Below are 21,484 nucleotides of genomic sequence, written 5' to 3'. Positions count from 1 at the left end.
AGCATAAAATATAATACTCTTGCGACCCTGTAGCACAGCCTGTAGTCAGATATATTTAACCGACGTTCCCAAAAACCGAGAAACCGCACACAGCACTGTAAATCTCTATTTTTACATGATGAATGTTATGTCTCAACTTTTCTTATTATTGGAAGCCCAAAATATATTTATTATACTGTTTAATCACGCGACTTAAGAGTTAAGAAATAAAAGTCCGATTGTAATTTCAGGATAATTTGTTAGAATAAAGATTATTTTAATATAATACGATTAGGAAGCATTCTTTGTCGCGTTGCAAAGATTGTATAGGAAATGAATAGAGGGGTTACTGGTACGGTACCGCGCCACCTGTCGCCTTGACAAAACAATTTATTACGCTTCACCGAGCTGTACTTTTCATATCATTTTATTTGATAATACTAGGTTCTGGGATCACGAAATCTATCATAATATATTTTGTTCTTAATTCATTATATTTTGTAATCTAAAAATCAAATAAAAATCAGGAAATAAATGTAAAGAATACTAAGGTATGCATAACAATTTATGCTGTAATATTATAACCAACCTGCGTTAAGTATATTTTCATCAGCTACCCGTTTCAGGTTTTGGAGCATAGCATGTTAGGTTGAGAGAAAGTGAAATAACCAGAGTCAATTTCTTTTATATTTTATTGCGTTTTTATCAAGTACTCGATAAGTTAAACAAATCGAACGTTGTTTACGATATTTCTCCTGTCTGCATCACTGCATCGCCAATTAAAAATACTTTCTCCACTATTCTTCAAAAAACCTAAATGCATGAGGCTTCTGTTAATAATATTTTGCAGCAATGGCGCTTTTGGCACAACTAGGTACTTAGTGAAAGAGCTAATCAGTGACATACGCACACATATTTTTTGTATTGAGTTTTAAAATTTCCCACCGTCCTATTCGTCTCCTAAGTCCTAAACCGTCCTATTTATGGCTGAATCTGATCAATTGCTAAAGCAATTGATCATTGATAAAGAATGCTTCCTAATTCCTAAAAGAATGCTTACTATAAGTTTTGTTTATCTAATGTGTCGATGTTATTAATATTAATATGTAAATTGCGGTATTACGAAGCTCTGCAATGTGTTTGATATAGAGGTAGTATCATAAAAACTTAAATTTCCATCTAGAATTAAAGAAATCCAACTCATTTTTTATCGTATATATATCTATTAATTAATTACATATAATCACATTTTATTGTAAAACAATAATTAACAAAATAATCTGCCATCAGATTAATTTAACATTATGAATACCTAGACATATTATATTTCTATATTTTTGCGATTTACAAAAAAAATATAAATTGACGTCGACGCTGGTGCCTAACGTAGAAACGCTTCGGTTCTGTCTACAGCGCCAGTGGTAGAAAGCTGGGCGGCGAGTATAAATCTGCATCTCGTGTGGATCACGACCATTGTCTCGTTATCCGTCCCATCGGCCTCAAGTGCCCCCTACTTATATGACCTACAATAATTTGCCTGGTTGACGTTCTGTGTAACAGTGCAGTGCAATGGATTCCCAGCAGTTTCGCGAGTTCGGAAAAGCTGCTATAGATTTTGTAGCTGATTTTTATGATAACATTCGTGACAGGTGAGTTGATTTCATGTAATAAATAGTTATATAAACATTATTTCTTTTGTAATCTAGCAAATGTCAATTATAAAAATAATAATTATAAACAGAACTTAATAACAGTAGCTGGTAACTTAATAACAGCATGATAGTAGAATTTTCTTACAGAAAATAAACCAACTCCAAAAATTGAAATTTGTTCTAATGTATATTTCAGTGCCTCTCTTTAATTCGTTTCCGCCTTTTAGTTTTTCATTATATTACTTTCAATAGAGTGGGTTATCAGACCGCGTATTTCGTAATTATATCATAATTGTATATTTACGAAATAATAATTAACTAAAGATTTATTTATATCGATAGTATGGTAGTTTTGGAAACATTAAACTTACATTGTAACACGAGAATTTTATAGAGATAAAGCGGTTTTAGTCGCTTTAGAATTTAGATGACTCTACAATTACCAGCTTCTGAAAAATTATATCATTTTTAATTACTATATTCTATTATTTTTAAACTATAAATGTAGTATAGGTTCTTAACTATTATGAAAAATAATTACATCCAAAGAATAATAATATCCTAATTGTGGTCGCCCAGTGGTCGAATTTGCAAAAATTTGGAATGTGTAAAAATTTTTTTATTGGCGGAATTATGTAGATATGTTTTCCATATTACACATACGTAATTAGCATTCTGCACAAACAATAAGAGAGCCAAATTTCATACTCTATTGAGTAGAGAATGAAATTTGGCTCATTTATCGTATAATAGTCGAGTCTCATACATAATAATAGTTAATAGATAATATATTACAAAAATAACAATCGTTTTTATCACAATACACTAGAGATGTAATTCCTAAGTACACCAACACATGCAATGTCGTTGCAACATGCGATGGATTTTTACTGGACCTATTCTTACAACCTCTGGGATTCGGTCATTACATGAACGAAGTATTCCATCAATTAAAATATAATTATTATACTGATTACACAACACAATTGTGAACCTAGCATATAATAAAAGGCAATTTTTTCCTTCGATCTCTATTGTTTGTTTTATGCAAAATAATTATTAAGTATTAGCTACTGTTGTTCATTATTTAAAGTGTGTCATGATTATCAACATGATTAATAGAAAATATTGCAATGGCAAAATAAACTACTGGTATTCCTTTATATTTGTAGGTATCTATATTTAGAAATTCCTGAACTTTATGTTATTGACATTATTATAAATAATTTATAGGGATGTTCTACCATCGGTGGAACCAGGACATTTACTAAAAAAGTTGCCAGAAAATGCGCCTGAGCAACCTGAAGATTGGCAAACCGTTTTTAAAGATTTCACCAGCACAGTAGTGCCAGGGGTAAGAAAAATATTTATTAAAATTTATAAATATAGTAAATTCTAACGACATTGTGATATAGATAAGTTTATTATTTTTTTAGACCACGTTATGGCATTCACCACAGTTCCATGGATTTTATCCTACTGGTACTTCATTTCCTAGCATCATTGGCGGACTATTAAGTGATGGCCTTGGAGTCGTGGGACTAACCTGGGTATGTAAAAATGCATTTCAATTATAACTAATATGATTTTAATTTACACTGATAAGGTCTACTATAAAACTATTGTATAATTTTGCGTCACAGATGGCGAGCCCTGCTTGCACAGAATTAGAAGTGGTAACTATGAACTGGCTTGGAAAACTATTCGGTTTGCCGGAAGAGTTCTTGAACTGCTCTTCAGGTCCAGGAGGCGGTGTAATTCAGGTAAAATATTAAGTAAACCTGATGCAATTTGTTAGTACCGCGTATTACCTACGTTTTTAATATTAGTATGTATAATAAACGCAATATATTTCAGGGCTCTGCAAGTGAAGCTACCATTGTGTGCCTATTGGCTGCAAAGGATAAAATGACCCGACGACTCAAGAAACTGAATCCTGAAATAGATGAAGAGCTCACTAAAATTAAGTTTGTCGCTTATACGTCCGATCAATGCAATTCATCGGTTGAAAAGGCTGGAGTTCTTGGTTCAATGAAAATGCGACTTTTGAAAGCTGATGCCTCTGGAAGATTGCGTGGAGAAACTCTCAAAAAAGCATTCGAAGAAGACAAAGCTAAGGGTCTCATACCGTGTTATGTTGTTGCAAATTTAGGAACAACTGGCACATGTGCTTTTGATCCTCTGTACGAGCTCGGTCCTGTATGTCAAGAAGAAAACGTTTGGTTACATGTTGATGCAGCATACGCTGGTGCAGCTTTTATTTGCCCAGAGTATAGAGATTTAATGAAGGGTGTAGAATACGCTGACTCTTTTGATGTAAATGCTCATAAATGGCTATTGGTTAACTTTGATTGTTCAGCGTTATGGGTTAAAGATTCGTACGATCTTATTAATGCATTTGATGTACAAAGAATTTACTTAGACGACGTTAAAGCGAAAGTAAAAATCCCAGACTATCGTCACTGGCAGATGCAATTAGGCCGCCGCTTCAGAGCTTTAAAGCTGTGGATGGTCTTAAAAATTTATGGTGCTGAAGGTTTACGGTCCCATATAAGAAATCAGATTAGTCTAGCGCAACATTTTGCTAAATTAGTTCGAGCTGATGATAGGTTTATTGTTGAACCTGAACCAGCTATGGGCTTGGTGTGCTTTAGGCTCGTGGAAGGGGATATTTTAACCAAGAAATTATTAGACAATTTAATACAGAAGAAACAAATATTTATGGTTGCTGCTTCGTGCAAGAATCGATTCATCATACGTTTAGTTATTTGTTCTCAGTTCACGAATAAAGACGACATAGAAGTGAGCTGGAAACTAATAAAAGATGAAACTGATAAATTAATTCCGAATGATAAAGTACACAGTAAATCACAGTCTATTTCATCTATTAATCACATTCAAAATATCAGTATTTGTGAAAAGTCTAAATAAGTTTATTATATAGAAGTGTGCTTATATGGAAGCAACAATATCTGCTTACTGTAAATAAAAATTATCCCTAGTAATTATATAAGGTTTATTTTAGCTTATTTGAAAAGGTTTGAGTACTATTTGTAGTGAATTAATTTAAAGAAAAAATAAATAAAACATAAACGTGTTATTCTTTTTATTCTTTCCATCATTTTTCTACAAAAATATATCCCATCTTGTATGCCTTCAATTATGTTATTTTAGTATCTATATGATATATTTATTAATTCATTATATACAACTACACTTGCTCTTCATACAGAGGCCGTAAGAATATCCTTTATCTAAGCAATGCTCCTGACAGACCCGATCTTCAATAGGTTCCTCTTCATTATATTCACATGACACAAAGGTTGGATAGCTGATAACTGAAAATAAACATACAATTTATTCAATTAATTTAAGTGGTTTATTTATTTATTTTTATTGTGTTGTGCCAAAATAATATAAGAAAAGGTACGTTAAAACACTTATACTAAAACATTAAACATACAACAAAGAAGGTGGCCTTATTAGGTACTAGCTATTGTTATATCTCTTCAAATTGGTTTAATGCATGAAACAATAGCAGTGCATTCAAATGCTTATAATAAATATTATTTATAGAGACAGAGTAAACAAAATTATTTTAGATTTTGTATATCATTATAGCTTTCAAATAACTGCTATTATTAGCTTCATTCACGATAAAGTTTCGATGAAAATACATATAAGATTTAATATTTATATTCATATATTTCTTGCGCAATTTTTAGTAAAGGTTGCATCAAATGAATACGTACCACTTTCTTGAGAAGGGTCTTTCACTTTCGGTGAAATTTCGTCCTGTTTTTCGAAGACTGGCTCCGTTTTAATTACACTGCTGTCTCTTGGAAATGCATTTACATCATTCACCAATAAAAAAGCGATGCCAAAAAACAAAATACTAATCCCTTTTAAATGCATTTTGGTATGATTTTTTTTAACTTTCACAAAACGTCCTATAATCTGTGCGCGCCGACACCGAATGAATTATTGAAGATACACTAATACAAGACAAAAGCAGTACAAATATTGCTACTTATACGTGCCTATACGCAATCCTTGGTAATTAATGACGAATACCAATGAGTCTGCGCATATTTAAGGTCAAACTGGTAACAGGGTTTAACTGTAGACTTACACGAAACTGTGAGTCATATTAGTAAGTAGGTAATAAGACTAATGGCTAATGGTTGTAATGTTATCTATTGTAAACAAATATTAAATGACATATTGTTTTTCTTGCTAATTAAGTAAATGAAATGGGTATTTTTTTGTATTCTATCACTGAATTACAATTTATGTATTTCTACCTACCTACATTTCTGCATTTTCTTTTTTGGTTTTAAATTTTAATGAACCTGCGCAATATATTATACATACTTATATTATACATAATATATTATGCTTGTATAATATGTATACCATAAAGTATCTTTCCTAAAATAATAAAATAAAAATTAATTTGGTTGCACAAGCCAGTCACGGTCGCGACGCGGTCGGTGCAAAAAAAGAACATCGACATCGACTAGAAATAGACATCTACACTAATTAGTAATAATTAGTTACTAGCAATAATTTGTTTGTTTGTTTGTTTTAATGCGCTAATTGTTGGATTGGTAGGTCAGGTACCTACGCTACGTGATCCCCGAGTGATATAGGCGATAAGTACCTATAATATTAATATGTATTTGTACTTCGAGTGAAGCCGAGCCAGGCGAACAGATAATAAAATAATTAAAAGAAACCAGTAAATAGGAGTAAATAATTATGTATTATTATTTCGCATATAGCTGGAAGTAACGTCGGTGATATTCTTTGCAAAAGTTTGAGAGCTATGCACCTACGCATTATGCGGTATCCGTATAGATATAATAAATAATAATTATTTTTTTCAAATGTAACTAACTAATATAAAATAATATTATTATAACACATTAAGTAATTTTTGCGTAAGTAGCATGGACCCATATATTTGTCCATGGTAAGTAGGTAGGCAGATACTACCTAAGTACTTACTTAGAAAAGGAATGAAAAATCTTTATAGATTTTTCACCTGGATCACTAATTATTTACGTGCAAATATATTTTGTACAATACACGAATCTTTGCATCTCATCTAGGCAAAACTTGATATGTACTTGCAAAACGTGATTTTTGAAAGTTTTTACTCGATTTTGATATCAGTGACATCTATTTTAGAATTATGAAAATGTATATACTTAAGTCACAGTATTACAATATTTCCTACAGTAAGGAATCGCCTTTGATGTCGCGCGATGCCGCCGCCAGCGTAGGTACTTACGCTGCCACACGAAAATACGCTAGGGTTGCAACAAATGGGAAATAAAACAATTGTGATTATTAATATTATGATGAAATCATTTATTCATATGTACATTCAAAATAATTGCGATTATTAAATCTGATGTAATTATTTGTTCATAAATATATAATTACAGATATTGCACTGCTAAATATTTACGTGGACACTATTTTTGGATGTTCTTAATTGTATATTATAACATTTAACTAAGTAATGCATTCGCATTGGGATTTACAATCTGATTAGAAAATAATGAGGACAACATAATATACATAGCTTTGATTTTAATTCAACAGATACAATTAATACAATCTTTCTGAAATATTGTTTCCTTCTGGGAATTCAATGTAGATTTACATCTGTAAACGGAACAGTTTTTGCGCGCCATAATAGAATATGTAAGTACCTATGTATAATAAAATTATTTCACAAAAAATACGACTGTGTCGTCCTTTCGCGATAGTTAATGCAAACTCAGCGTGATTGCATTAAGCCGCCCGCGTCGCCCGACCCCCCGCCAGTTCCCCTCCGTTTCTCTGCACAAGTACATTCGTCGCCATACTGTAGGAAATATGGTAATACTGTGCTTAAGTTTATTATTGCTTATTTGTACGGAACTCGTGTCGCGAGTTCTACTTTTCTATATTGGGGTTAATTATATATTATTCTAAGTAAATAGGTACTTCAACGCTCGCACATCGATTGTTATCACCATTAGTCGTTAAGTAGATAATAGATATCTACCTATTTCTTCACATTACTTAGATAAATCTCCTCAATAATGAGTATTAATGACGCATTGTGGCTGTTCTTATAAGTTTATCGTTTCAAAGAAAACCAACTGAATAGGTAATTAAGTAAATTTATCCTATTTTATTTGCTATCAGTATCAGGGGTTGGTGCTTTTATAGTGCAAACCTAATAAACTTTTTTTTGCAATAAACTAACACGACTTGTAAGAAAAATATTGAATTATAAACCTAATTACAATCCCTTGAACCTGTGCGAAGCTGGAATGAGTTAGTTATATTATATTTTAGCAATGAAAACAAAAAAAATATTAACATTAAGGCGTTAATAGGGGCTAGCGACCTTGACGACGATTTACAAGGCGGGATCGGGGGACCGGCGCGAATCTACCGTAGTAAAAGTACGTATAAAAATTATATTTTAAAATGATATTTGGGTATGGAATCAAAATTTAAAACAACCATGCCATGTGTTTCAATTTCATAAACACACTGTAAAAATACTACAATAATTGACGTTATATTGACTTAGATCTACTACTAAGTATATCTTATAGACTTTATCATATTCGAAACTTTAATATACATTTTTTTTAGATATGTACATTGTACATTAAGAATCTAAGAAGAAAAACGGTTATAACTAGAGTTAATTTTCGGTATTAAAAGGTCATTCTACCCGATTCACGCCTTAATGTATTGTATTCATATTATTTTAATATTGTGTATTAATTATAATTTATAATTATATATTTTTGTTTGTAACCAAAAAAACTAAACCGCCTTCAAAATGAGTAGGTACTGGTTTAAAAAAAAGAATCATCAAAATCGGGGCACCCCTATAAGTTCACCCTGTCGAAAGTTCTGTTAATTTCAACAAGGTTGAAATCTAATGTTATATTTTTTCCCTATACTACATAATAATATTATAACTATAAAAATCTAATTAATCTATTCATGAAAACTACGCAGTAGACCGTAACTATCCCCGTTTTCCAATTACAGCACTAGAGCGCATTATGCGGCATAATGCTTAACGTTGAATGTTCCAACTACAGCAACGCTTCGCACAATCGAGCACTAGAAAAAGTAATGCGCGTGAATTGATGCGTGCAATCGATTTATCGTTAGTAATTATTAATTGTTGAAAAAAAAATTAAAGCTTTCGTTTAATTGTAGTTTTTTCGAAATAATCAAAGTTAATTCAAATTGTGTTAAAAAAATAAATATAAGTATGGATGAAGGTACAAACATTGAAAAAAATGTTACTGAAAAAAACAAAATCCAAATTACTTAAAATAACCGTAAATATTTTTCAACCAATTAATATGTATAACACTTTATTTACACATTAATGAGGTTATTGCTACATAACTTTAGGAATATTTTTTTTTCTACACTGAACTTAGCGCAACCTGCTGGTGCGTTTCACGTTCCAATTAAGCATCAGCATAATTCGGCATTGTGCGGCACTGAGTCGCATTATGCTCTGTAATTGGAAAACGGGGTATTTAACGTAAGTGAGACCAGACTTACCAAGCTTAAAAGTGGACTCAAAAGTCTTTCAAATACTTTTAATCCCTATTATTTATGTTAAAACGTAATAAATCTTCATCTAGGCTTTAGTTATCAGATTTCTGTTTCTAGAAACCATCCTAGAAGCTGTTTTTTTTCTACAAAAACCATTTAAAAAAAATATATAATAATATTAGGTTAGTATTTAATTGCGAAAGAAGTTCACATTGTATATTTATATTGAAAAAAATGTAAAATAAAAATAATATAATTTTAAAGTAAAATAATACTATGATTTTTATAGAATTAGGAAAAAATCTCAAATGAGGCTGAATAGATTCGATTCTTTGCCTAATTTTTCTAATCTATATTTTTAAAAAGACAACTTGACGTTGACATTACAAAATTTTTAAATCGATTTTTCAATGACAATTGACACTTGACAGTGACAGCTGGCATTGTGAAATATTTTTTAAATAAAATAAATATTATACATAAAATTACAGAAAAATCAATATAATAACACGGGTAGTTTTAGGTCGACATTAAATATAATAGTGATAATACACAATAATATAATTCACAACTTTGTGCATACATTTTAGCCGCAATTACGAACATTTCGAATAACATGGTGTACCTCCATTTCCCTTCCAATCTAACTGAAGAAGAGTTAATGCTACAAGCAAAATATCAAAAACTAAAAAAAAAGAAAAAAGCTCTCCAAGCCTTGAAAGCTCCGAAGCAAGAGCCAGAAAAACCAATCCTACCTAAACGACCCACTGAAGCTAGGGACGCTCGGGAAATTGCTCGGAAACTTATTAAAAGCGGTGCAATTCCCGCGATCAAGAGTCCACCACCGCAACCGCAAAATGTCACCTTTAAGAGACCCCGAGCAGGTAAATTTTTGACCGTAGTGGATGTGTGTACATTAGGGTGGAGTGAAAAATATTTTTTTTCATTTTCGTTTCGGCATACCTGTAAAAAGATGTCATTATTGCTCATAAATACACATGCAAAATTATACTTTGCAGATGATACATTTAGAGGTGCCCCCAACATCATGAACTTTCAGAAATTCAAAAAATTTAGTCGAAAATCATTAAAGTTTAATTTTGACAAATTAACGCTAAATCAGATTCTGTGTTATCTCGTTGGTTGCCAACGGGAAGACACAGAATACATAATATTTCAATATATAAAAAAGTGGCTATCACTGGCTACCAGTGGCTCTGGTCGGTGGCCCGTTTGCGCCGACTCTTATTGTAGGAAACGTTGATTTTAAACAGTGCCGTTAAGGAAATAACACTAATGTTAGTAATATTTCTTAATTACATTTTACACGTAAATACAATTAAGATCATAATTTAATATTTTTGATGTGAGTTCTATCTATAATTTCGCTTTGTTACAGTAAAGTGTTGCAAGTCAAAATACGACAAACGACATGTTGTCCTGTATTTTGTTTGCCAGAGAAATACCCAGTGTCTCAATTACCAACTTGTACTGATGCTAAGAAACTATTACTTATTTATTAGATATTAATTTAAACCTTATTAATTTTATCAATAACAAAATTCATGATTTATCCGAAAGATTAGCTACGGAAATGTTTGATGTGTGGCGGAAAGCATCGCTTCCCACTATTAGCTTTAATAGAGAACTACAACTTATTCGACACACCATATTCGATGAATATAGACGCTTATTAAAACCTTATCAAGACCGACAAACTAACAAAAAAGAACAAGAAAAGATAACTGAAGTATTTTGTCACTCAGTACCAAAGGAAGACCAAAGGTTATTTGATATTTGAAGTTGCAAACGCATTTTTTTTAACTCTCTTGTACTTGCTCAAAAGATTATACCGACTTAACTATGTGGCAAGAATGTAAGAAAACTGAGCCTCTGACTTCTAATTTATCTGAAGAAACCTTAAAAGACATCGTGAAAAGCGGTTTGACTACGTTTCAGAATATCAAAGATTTTCTATGCCTTGCCCAGGCCGTAAAGCATATTATCAAATTGGTGACATAAGCTTCAAGTGCAGTTTGCTGAAAAAGTAAACAAAATGATTTTATAATGGTAAGAGCATCAGTATCACGACTGCTAATGCCTAATTTTGAAAAAAAAAAAAACAGCGTTATCTATACTAATATTATAATCTATACTAATATTATAAAGCTGAAGATATTGTTTGTTTGAACGCGTTAATCTCAAGAACTACTGGTCCGATTTGAAAAGTTCTTTCGGTGTTAGATAGCCTATTTATCGAGGAAGGCTATAGGTTATATATCATTACGCTTAGATTAACAGGAGCGGAGCCACGCGGGTGAAACCGCGAGGCAACCGCGAGCGCAGCTAGTACTAAATAATTACTTATTTCTGATATTTTCATTCCTCTATAATATCATTTTCATTAATGAAATACGTTAAAACAACTAATCAGGCTATTATTAAGTGTATCACAAAGAAGTTTGTTATATAATAGACTTGACGGCCATAAAAATACTGTGATCAAAAAAGAAATCAAAGTTTGCGAAAAAATTATATTTTTCTAATTTTCAATTGGGTTGGGGCACCTCAAAACATCAAGACAGGTAAACAATATTTTGTATGCTGAATTCACTCATTAAAATGCACCTTTCTGTCGCTATGCCGTTTGAAAAAAACAAAAAAAATTTCTTTCATACATTTTCACTCCACCCTAGTGTACATATTTGTTTGTAAGACATACTTTCTTATTTTTGATAGAACAAGTGTCATAATATGATGTCAATTGTCATTTATCACATTGTGATAAATCATTTCAATTCTCCTTACTGCCTGAAATATGTTTGTAAAGTTGTGGAATTTTCTCATTATTGTATGATTAAACTTTAGGAAGAGAACGAAAGCTAAGTGGCTCAACAGGAGTAACTGGTGGTGTAGCATCATACCAGCCATTTAGTGCTTCACAGGAACCTCCACCACCTGAAGAAAAGCCTGCTACACGGGTCAAATACTTATATGATTCATTTGTCACTGCTCGAGAGAAGTATGCATAGTTAATTAACTGATTTTTGATTAAATTCAGGAACTTTTTAAACTATTAAATGTGATAATGTTTTAACATTAAAGTAATAGTTATCAAATTTTAAAATAATAATGCAGATAAGGTTATGAAAATCTTTGGATTAAATATGATTGTTGTAATCTATTTATTTCATTGATTATGTTCCCTAGCAATAACTTTCTTTGTAGTCAAATAATTTGCTTTACAGTTTGGCTAAAGTGTGTTAAGGTCTAGTGTTAATAAACTCTATTATAAAAAAAACTGCCTATAATAATACATTTTTTTACAAAAAATTTCAGGGAAGAAAAAAGCCCACATGCCATTGTGGGAGCTGAAGCTCCTCCTCCTACTGGAAATAAAAGCAGTACTTTACAAATTGCTGGCACAGGCATTACTGAAGAAGTATTGAGACGCAGACTGGCATCATTTGAACCGTTCACATTTATACAAGAACCAGACGATGAAAAGTATGTACATTTATATAAAGAATATTTTATTTTATCTCAATTTATGTACATTCATGTGCATACAATAAGAATGTCTTGTGATAATAATTATTTTTTATTTTACAGGGTATTTGTGACGTTTGACACTCCAGAAATAGCAACCCAAGGACAATGCACTTTAGATGGCTGTGAGGAGGGCTGGCGCATTACATTTGCTAAGAAGCCACCGCAACCCAAAGGCTCATGGACTCCATCATCAACACCTCATAATCAACCTCCTCCAAAGGATTTTAAGAGATCTCTTGTAACTTATGATGATATATTTGAATAAATATGTAATCAATTATTGTTGTAGTTTAATTTTCGCATTTGAGTGTATTATTGAGCATTTAGCTGTACTTGAAATTTTATTTGTGTTGTAGGTTATAGAAATTATCTCAGATCAGACTTCGTGGATATTTCGTATGACCAGGATACCAAGTAGCCGAAATAATTATGACCTTCTGGGCTCTGCGGTCTGCCCATTCATATCTATGTAAGTCATTCTACGCGTACATTGTGCTTGTACACACTCATATTCATACTGTACGCGTAGGTACGTTATGGGAATAAAACGAAATAGATAACCACAATATTCATACATGAAAACAGCTTTTAACTGTTGTTCAGATTTTACGATTAATTTACGCACGTATTTCGTAAAATAATATTTATATAATGGCAATATACTTTGTCAAAATGTCACTATGATATTATCTATGCTCTATATTGACTAAATTTTGCTCGGATATTTTGTCATTGTCATTTGACATTTGAGCACATGACAGTCGGTATGTAGAAGATAGATGCGACTTCGAGTTCGAAAACACATCTCAAAATTAAAAAATAGTAAAAATGTTTCGAGTAATAATTAAAAGTGTGGTACCGGGCTTCACAAAATCTGGAGTTAGTAGGGGACCTCAACAAGAGATAGCGCTTCGTACAATCTTACAAGGAACAAGATCCTTATCGAACTCCGGTAAACAATGCTCAAAATATAGTGATGCAATTTAACATAATTACCAAATCTAATATTGATTCTATTTTTAGTTGACGCTGATAAGTTTTCACTAAAGCATGAGGAAATCGGAAGACCATTATATTTCGACGCACAAGCTACAACACCAATGGTATGTTAAATAAAATAACCTCCCAGTTATTTCTTTATTCGGATTGTTTATTTAGCTATTACCTCTATTATGTTTATAATATGCTTAATTAATTGTTGTTCCCAGCAAATATATATTTAGTATGAATTATGATTTATAGGATCCCAGAGTTTTGGATGCTATGTTGCCTTATCTTGTAAGCTACCATGGTAATCCTCATTCAAGAACCCATGCCTATGGATGGGAGAGTGAAGCTGCTGTTGAGAAAGCACGAGAACAAGTTGCAAATTTGATTGGCGCTGATCCTAAAGAAATCATATTTACTTCTGGAGCAACAGAATCAAATAATATTTCAATTAAAGGAGTAGCAAGATTCTATGCACCTAGAAAAAAGCATGTTGTTACTACACAAATCGTGAGTGATGGATAAAATACACTACTAAAGTTGTTAATTGATTTTTGAATAAGTTAAAAAATCTAATTTTCTTGTATAAAATAATTCAAATCAAAATTTTCTGGAACTCTTGTTTTTTATTTTGGTTCTGTCATTCAGATGTAGGAGTGTAATTAAAAATTATAACATGACCTTGAGGAAAAGAAAACCCATTAAATCTTCTAAGAAAAATTATTACTCATCATTCATGAAATCATTTGAATGCATAAGAATAAGAATTTTATTGTGTTTATAGAATTTCATCATTATTACATTAATAAATGAAACTAAGATAATTCTCCATGTTACCTACAAAATTATGATAATTTTCTTACAACTTTAATATTTTAATTAATAATTGTTTTTGTTGTTTAAATGATTGGTATTAATACATTGATATTACATTGCAGGAACATAAGTGTGTACTAGATTCATGCCGTGTATTAGAAGGAGAAGGATTTAAAGTTACATATTTACCTGTTGGCACAAATGGTATTATAAAGTTAGAAGACTTAGAGGCTGCTATTACTCCAGAAACGAGTTTGGTCTCAATCATGACTGTTAATAATGAAATTGGTAAGATTTTCATTTTTATGTGAATGATAATATTAATAAGGCATTTGCATTGTGCAAAAGTTAAATCAATTTAAATTTTCAGGAGTTAAACAGCCTATTGCTGATATAGGAGCAATATGTAAGAAAAATAAGATATTCTTTCACACTGACGCAGCACAAGCAATGGGAAAAATACCTCTTGATGTGAATCAAATGAATATTGACTTGATGTCCATATCTGGCCATAAAATTTATGGTCCAAAGGGTGTAGGTGCTTTGTACATCAGACGCAGACCTCGGGTTCGTGTTGAACCCATCCAAAGTGGTGGAGGACAGGAAAGAGGAATGAGGAGTGGTACAGTACCAACCCCACTAGTAGTTGGACTAGGTAAATACTAAGTATAAACTTTGTATAAAATCAGAGGAATTGTAAAACTTTTACTACTTCTCAAATAAATATAATTGATGGAAATTTTGGTGATAAGAAATGAACAAATATAGATAGTACTATTTCTCATAAAGTACTATTGATGTTGACAATTATCCTGGCAATAGATGCAACTCTTACATAAGGTTTAAATATAATTTATGATATTACAGATATAGATTATTACACCAAAATATTGTGTGGATTGAATCAACGTTATTTCACTAGCGTTTTGTGCAATATTTGTTATTACAGTATCGAAACTGAAAATGTTTGTTATTATAATTAACACACTCATACATAACATATTAGACAAACACAGTAGAGGTACTATTGCTATATGTGAACATTGTGCTACACACAAAATTGTTTTTACATATTTCAGTAAGCAAATTTATTTAAATGAATGTATCTTACAGTATGTTTTATACAGTTACCAGTAGATTTATTTACAAGGTGCCTAGGCTAAATCATAAGATGGCAAATGAAAATTTTTCTGTAGTAAATGGACATTGCTTATTCTTCTCTTTCTTTTCTATCTATCAAAATTCAATAAGTCAGTTAATAAAAGAGTAAAATATGCTTATTATTATAATTAGAATAAGTACATAAAATTCTAAATAATTCACTTGTTATAAAATGTTATATTGCATAATATTACAACAAATAATTCAGGTGCTGCATGTGAAATCTCTCAACGAGAAATGGCGTATGATCACGCGTGGATGGAACAACTGGCAAAAAGATTCCTCGACAAGATAAACTCAAAGTTGACACATGTGATAAGAAATGGTGATGAGGAACAATCATATCCTGGATGTATTAATTTATCATTTGCATATGTTGAAGGTAGTTATTATTAGAAATGTATATAGATAAATAATACTTGGACAATGGACATACATGCCCATAGTAAAATTATTAAACTTTTTTTCATGTGTAGAAATTTATAAAATTAATCAAAAAGGTTCAAGAAACATTATATTATTGCATAAAAATATTTAAAAATTAACATTACTAATTGTGTCATTTATAAATTTTTTTCAGGCGAATCCTTACTGATGGCTTTAAAAGACATTGCATTGTCAAGTGGTTCAGCATGCACATCAGCGTCTCTGGAACCATCATATGTATTAAGAGCAATTGGAGCAGATGAAGATTTAGCGCATAGCTCAATCAGGTTTGATATTTTTCTAAATTCTAATTAAATGTATGAAAAAATATTCATAATGCTGCAAAATTTCCTTAAAATTTAATAAAGACTAAAGTTTAACATCTATGGCAACACCTTGATTCTAAGCAATCAAGGACTAAAATCTATAGAATGTACATTCTCGTTTATACAAAAAATGTAATATCTATCCTATGTAAAATCAGGCGTGACTTATTTATTTTTATCTTAAATTCAATTCAATTATGACTGAAAAAGTGATTGAATTGACAACCTGATTTCAGCTGGTTTTAATACTGGACCGAGATTTATAGTTTTACTCAGACTTTTCGGTATACACTACGAAATTTATTATAGGTCGAATAACAAGACCTGGCGCATTCACAGTACTCACACTTATGCAATTTCACTATTCAGTATGTTCAAAAATAAATTATTTTGATTCAAAACGACCCTAGTTTAAGTGTAGACTTGAATTGTAAATGGGTGCGTTGTATAAAATATAAATTTATTCTAATAATAATCAATTGGATATAAGTATTAATAATTATCAGTCAATTATCAAATAATAATTAAATTTCATGTCATATTCAAAATAACGATAAAAACAATACAAATAACACGTGCGCTCACTCCCAAGAAACAAGACAAATCCTAGCACGTAAGTGATAAGCTACATTACATTAAAAACTGTACTGTTCAGCTATGTATGAAAATTTTAACTTTTAACAGTGTTTACATATTTACTGTAAAATTTACGTACACTATGTTTTAGTATATTTTTGCATACATTTAATCAAGTAGCCTGTAGCGTTTCATTAATGTAATATGTACAAGGCATTTACTCGCTCGCTTTTCAAGCAATTTGTCCCTTATTTTGTTAAGCCATGGTCTCTTGTCTTTTGTTTTTATTGTCTATATCATCTTCTGAAACTTGACATAAAGCATCTGATTAGATTAGATTATCACTTTCTTAGATTACAAAATAAAATACAGATGGAGCATGACAACCGCCCGTCGCCCTTGTCAAAGAAAATACGAAATCAAAAGCAAATACGTCGCTGCACCAGTGCTATAGCGATTCTAGTGTCATGCAATACGTCAAAAGGGGTTTGCTATTTTAGTAAAAAAATGCTGTCTTGTGATATCAAAACGCTGTAAAATTTGTTCCCGAAAACAAACAAAAAGATAAAACATCGTTTTACAGGTTCTCTGTTGATTATTTGGCTTATTTAATTTTGTATACAAATAATAATTTTACATATACGAAGGAATACAAAACTTCAACGTATGCTGCCAGTATTTTGAAAATGAATTTGCCATTTTTATGGGTAAAACGGTAAAATGGTTAAAAGATCTTCGAGGTAGTGCTGTTGGATTTTTCGATCGTGAATGTGATTATTTGTATAGTGCAATAAAGGTTCATGATCAATAAAAGATAATTTTAATAAGCATAATACTTTTTTTTTGTTACTTTTATATAGCTTAAAAACGTCAGAGTCGTTTTCGCCCGCGATTTAATTCATTTGAACTCCGTGATGGATAGGTATGATGAAAATAAAATGTCCGGTATTCTCGACTAAAAACTACCGCTATTCGCATTCATATATTTTGAAAAATAAAAAATAATATACTTAACTAATTATTATAGTTAATATTGAAACTTTTTTTTATGTAATTTATTTAATTGAAAATTGAATACAATTATTTTTTCCACATATTATAACTTTAGTAGGCAGGTACTTTATGTAATAAAATAATTTTTACAATATTATAAAAGAAAAATATCATGAACCCGAAATTATATTAAAATAAAAATTAAAAATTTACTGCTAATTTATGTATATATATATTTATGTATATTTGCCTACGTCACCGCCACTAACATAATAATTCAGATGATTGCAATGAAACCTCACAACTCAAAATCGGTCCAACGGTTTATATTGCAGGGCATGTCAAAGAAATATTATACATACATACATACATAAACTCGAAAAACATAACCCTCTTTTTTCCGTAGTTGGGGAAAAATTTGGGAAATTTTTCAATATCTGGTAACATTACACGCACACAGAAGCACCGTGTACGTACAGTGCAGCGGCGAAATGACAGCACACATAGCTTTATTGAAAATGACGATAAATCATTCGGTTTAGTTCGGCAACGCTCCATCTGTCTTTTATTTTGTAATCTAAGATCACTTTCTACTTCTATTATAATTATTAATATAAAAAAAATGAACGTGAAAATATTAATAGTGAAGTATTTTACAGACGAATTTTCATGTTTCACGAAATTTCACCGTCAAGTGTATGAGACCGACATAATATTATATCTTAGAGCGTATACGCACTATGCGGGTAACCGCATTGCGGGTAGCCGTCCGGCTGACCGCAAGCACAATTATGTACGTAATATTCATTTCTATGCGCACTGTGCGGTCTGCGGTAGCCGCATCGCAGTGCGCATAGAAATGAATTTTACGTACTTGTGCTTGCGGTCAGCCGGACGGCTACCCGCAATGCGGGTACCCGCATAGTGCGTATACGCTCTTATAATTTATTTTTCTACAGATTTGGCCTGGGAAGATTTACAACAATCGATGAAGTAGATTACACAGCAGAAAAAACAATTCGACATGTTGCGCGTCTTCGGGAAATGAGTCCTCTATGGGAGATGGTGCAAGAAGGTGTTGACATCAAAACAATTCAATGGTCTCAACATTAAGTACACAATAACTCTTGTATGCATATAAAGACGACTGACTCATGTATGAATGACTTTTGTGATATTTTAAATTATAACCTTGATAAGGTCTCATATTTTTGTTAGATGCTGATGTATTATATTTTTAAACGTAAATTTTTGTTCCTGCATCAGATGAAAGGAAACTTTACTGAATTTATTACCAAACTATGCTTTATGTTTTGTTCTATTCATTCAATTTTTGTTTCAAACAGAGTATTACTATGTATGATTGTGTGACTAAAAATAATGGCCACTGAAATGAAATTCTCAAATATTATTTCAAATTTAATTAGAGCCATTTAAATAATTACACTAAAATACAATACAATGATTCATATTCAAAGCACATCAATTTTGTCATGATACATTATTGATTATATTTAATAAGAAAACCCTTCGCAACACAGCTTTCAAACATAACAAACAGGTAATAGGAATTCAGATTGTATTTTTTAGATCTTTTTTTTTTTTTTTTTTTTTTTATAATCGATAGGCAGACGTTTGACCACAATCCCACCTGATGGAAAGCGGCGATGTGGTCTACTTGGGTGCACGTCTGCCTAGGAGGAGCCTATTCACCCTAGCTTTGAAGAGGTCCAGGTTGTATTGCTCAGGAAAAATAGTGGTAGGGAGTGAATTCCATTGTTTGGCTGTTTTAATTATGAAAGAAGACTCGAAGCGACGAGTTCGAATGTTGGGGATATCCACAATGAAAGGATGAAACCCCTCGGCACGCCTCGAGTTACGATTGAGGAATGGAGATGAGGGAATTAAGTTGTGTAAACCCAACGCACACTCACCGAAGTGCAACCTGTAGAACACCGAAAGACATGCCACCTCACGACGGTGCTCAAGACTCAAGAGTCGAGCATCAACTAAGGGAGAGTTGTTAATAATACGTTTGGCACGTCTTTCAATTGAATCCAAAGCTCCAAGGTGGCATCTAGCCGCGCCTGCCCACAAGTGACTGCAATACTCCACACACGAGCGGACTTGAGCTTGGTAAAGATTAAGAAGCTGTCCCGGTGTGAAGTATTGCTTGACCTTGTTCAGAATTCCGAGCTTTTTGGCGGCAAGATGGGCCTTGGATTCAATAAACTGACCGAAGTTGAGTGTAGAAGATAAAGTGACACCAAGCAACTCCAGACAGTCGGCTATTGCTAGAGGCACATCTCGGAAGATCGGAGTGGATGTTATAGGACTCCGTTTTGCGGAAAACAGACACGCTTGAGTTTTGGATGCGTTAAACCCTACAAGATTGGCATCGCCCCAATCGGACACAGCCTGAAGAGTAAGGTTTAAGCGAACAATCATGTCCTCCCGAAGAGATTCGGTCTCAACCTTTGAAGTGCGGGCACTGGACTTGTATCTTTCGACAATAGTGCTGTCATCTGCATAACTGAACATATTCGGAGCAATCATGTCGTCTATGTGCAGAAGAAACAGTGTTGCCGAAAGAACGGACCCCTGCGGAACGCCGGCATTGATCGACATTGGCTCTGAAGAGCAACCATCAACAACAACTCGTATGGACCTGTCCCGCAGAAAGTCAGCAATCCAAGTGCAAAGGTCTCTTGGAATTCCATAAGAGGGGAGCTTGTTTAGAAGACCCTCGTGCCAAACCCTATCGAAAGCCTTTGAGATATCCAAAGAGACCGCAAGGGCCTCTCCGAATTCCTCAACGGCCTCTCCTACAAGATGTGTCACATGCACTAAGAGGTCGCCAGTAGATCTATTACGCCTAAAACCGTACTGGTGGTCATTCAACAGGTCGTTGGCTTCCAGGTGCATGAGGAGCCGATTGTTCAATATACGCTCCATAGTCTTGCAGAGTATGGAGGTTATTGAAATCGGACGATAGTTAGTAGGATCTGACCGACTGCCCTTCTTTGGAACGGGTTGAACGTTGGCAAGCTTCCAACTCTTAGGGACAACTCCAGTTTTCAACGAGAGGCGAAACAAACGTGTCAGGATAGGAGAAAGTTCAGGAGCACAAGTTTTTAAGACTACGGCTGGTATTCCGTCCGGTCCATTGGCTTTATTCTCGTCGAGGTTGCGTAGCGTTTTAAGGACTTCCTTGTTCGTGATGCGGATGTCAGGCATATGAACGCCACGGTGTTGAATTGTCGGTGGAGCAGTATTTTTAGGAGGATCAAGACGAGAATTGTTAGCAAACAGTAAGGCAAATACATCTGCCTTATCCTTCGCACTATGGGCCAGTGAACCATCGGGTCTCAGCAACGGTGGTAGAGTGGGACGGCAAAAGTTGGACTCGACCGCTTTGGC

At 32.7% G+C, this 21,484-nt stretch overlaps 4 protein-coding genes across 4 annotated transcripts; 3 read left to right on the top strand and 1 right to left on the bottom strand.

Annotated features, from left to right (window-relative positions):
- The first annotated feature begins 1,423 nt into the window (after positions 1 to 1,423).
- On the top strand, positions 1,424 to 4,731 carry amd (alpha methyl dopa-resistant). The gene is made up of 5 exons (XM_089705009.1): positions 1,424 to 1,628; positions 2,865 to 2,985; positions 3,068 to 3,181; positions 3,275 to 3,394; positions 3,489 to 4,731. Exons 1-5 carry the CDS (start codon positions 1,549 to 1,551, stop codon positions 4,560 to 4,562), a joined length of 1,509 nt encoding a protein of 502 aa, XP_089561135.1. The 5' UTR covers positions 1,424 to 1,548; the 3' UTR covers positions 4,563 to 4,731.
- Positions 4,723 to 5,768, bottom strand: LOC149490451 (uncharacterized). Its single transcript, XM_089705232.1, has 2 exons — positions 5,384 to 5,768; positions 4,723 to 4,969 (listed from the first exon to the last, which is right to left on the bottom strand). The coding sequence occupies exons 1-2, from the start codon at positions 5,544 to 5,546 to the stop codon at positions 4,833 to 4,835; spliced, it is 300 nt and encodes a 99-aa protein (XP_089561358.1). The 5' UTR covers positions 5,547 to 5,768; the 3' UTR covers positions 4,723 to 4,832.
- A 2,271-nt stretch (positions 5,769 to 8,039) lies between these two features.
- Nelf-E (negative elongation factor E) lies at positions 8,040 to 13,060 on the top strand. Its single transcript, XM_089705137.1, has 5 exons — positions 8,040 to 8,098; positions 9,818 to 10,111; positions 12,096 to 12,249; positions 12,567 to 12,734; positions 12,840 to 13,060. Exons 2-5 carry the CDS (start codon positions 9,844 to 9,846, stop codon positions 13,042 to 13,044), a joined length of 795 nt encoding a protein of 264 aa, XP_089561263.1. The 5' UTR covers positions 8,040 to 8,098; positions 9,818 to 9,843; the 3' UTR covers positions 13,045 to 13,060.
- Positions 13,061 to 13,524: 464 nt separating this feature from the next.
- Nfs1 (Nfs1 cysteine desulfurase) lies at positions 13,525 to 19,652 on the top strand. The gene is made up of 8 exons (XM_089704585.1): positions 13,525 to 13,731; positions 13,803 to 13,882; positions 14,022 to 14,276; positions 14,705 to 14,870; positions 14,953 to 15,237; positions 15,952 to 16,125; positions 16,324 to 16,456; positions 19,024 to 19,652. Exons 1-8 carry the CDS (start codon positions 13,608 to 13,610, stop codon positions 19,175 to 19,177), a joined length of 1,371 nt encoding a protein of 456 aa, XP_089560711.1. The 5' UTR covers positions 13,525 to 13,607; the 3' UTR covers positions 19,178 to 19,652.
- The last annotated feature ends 1,832 nt before the right edge of the window (positions 19,653 to 21,484 follow it).

Source organism: Colias philodice, chromosome 2 (assembly GCF_061535455.1).
Source record: "Colias philodice isolate Cphi_HAF_F1 chromosome 2, ilColPhil1 Martin Lab GWU primary, whole genome shotgun sequence".
Lineage (NCBI taxonomy): Eukaryota > Metazoa > Arthropoda > Insecta > Lepidoptera > Pieridae > Colias > Colias philodice.
Note: the sequence above shows the minus strand (reverse complement) of the source record. Positions and strands in the feature narration are given on the sequence as shown.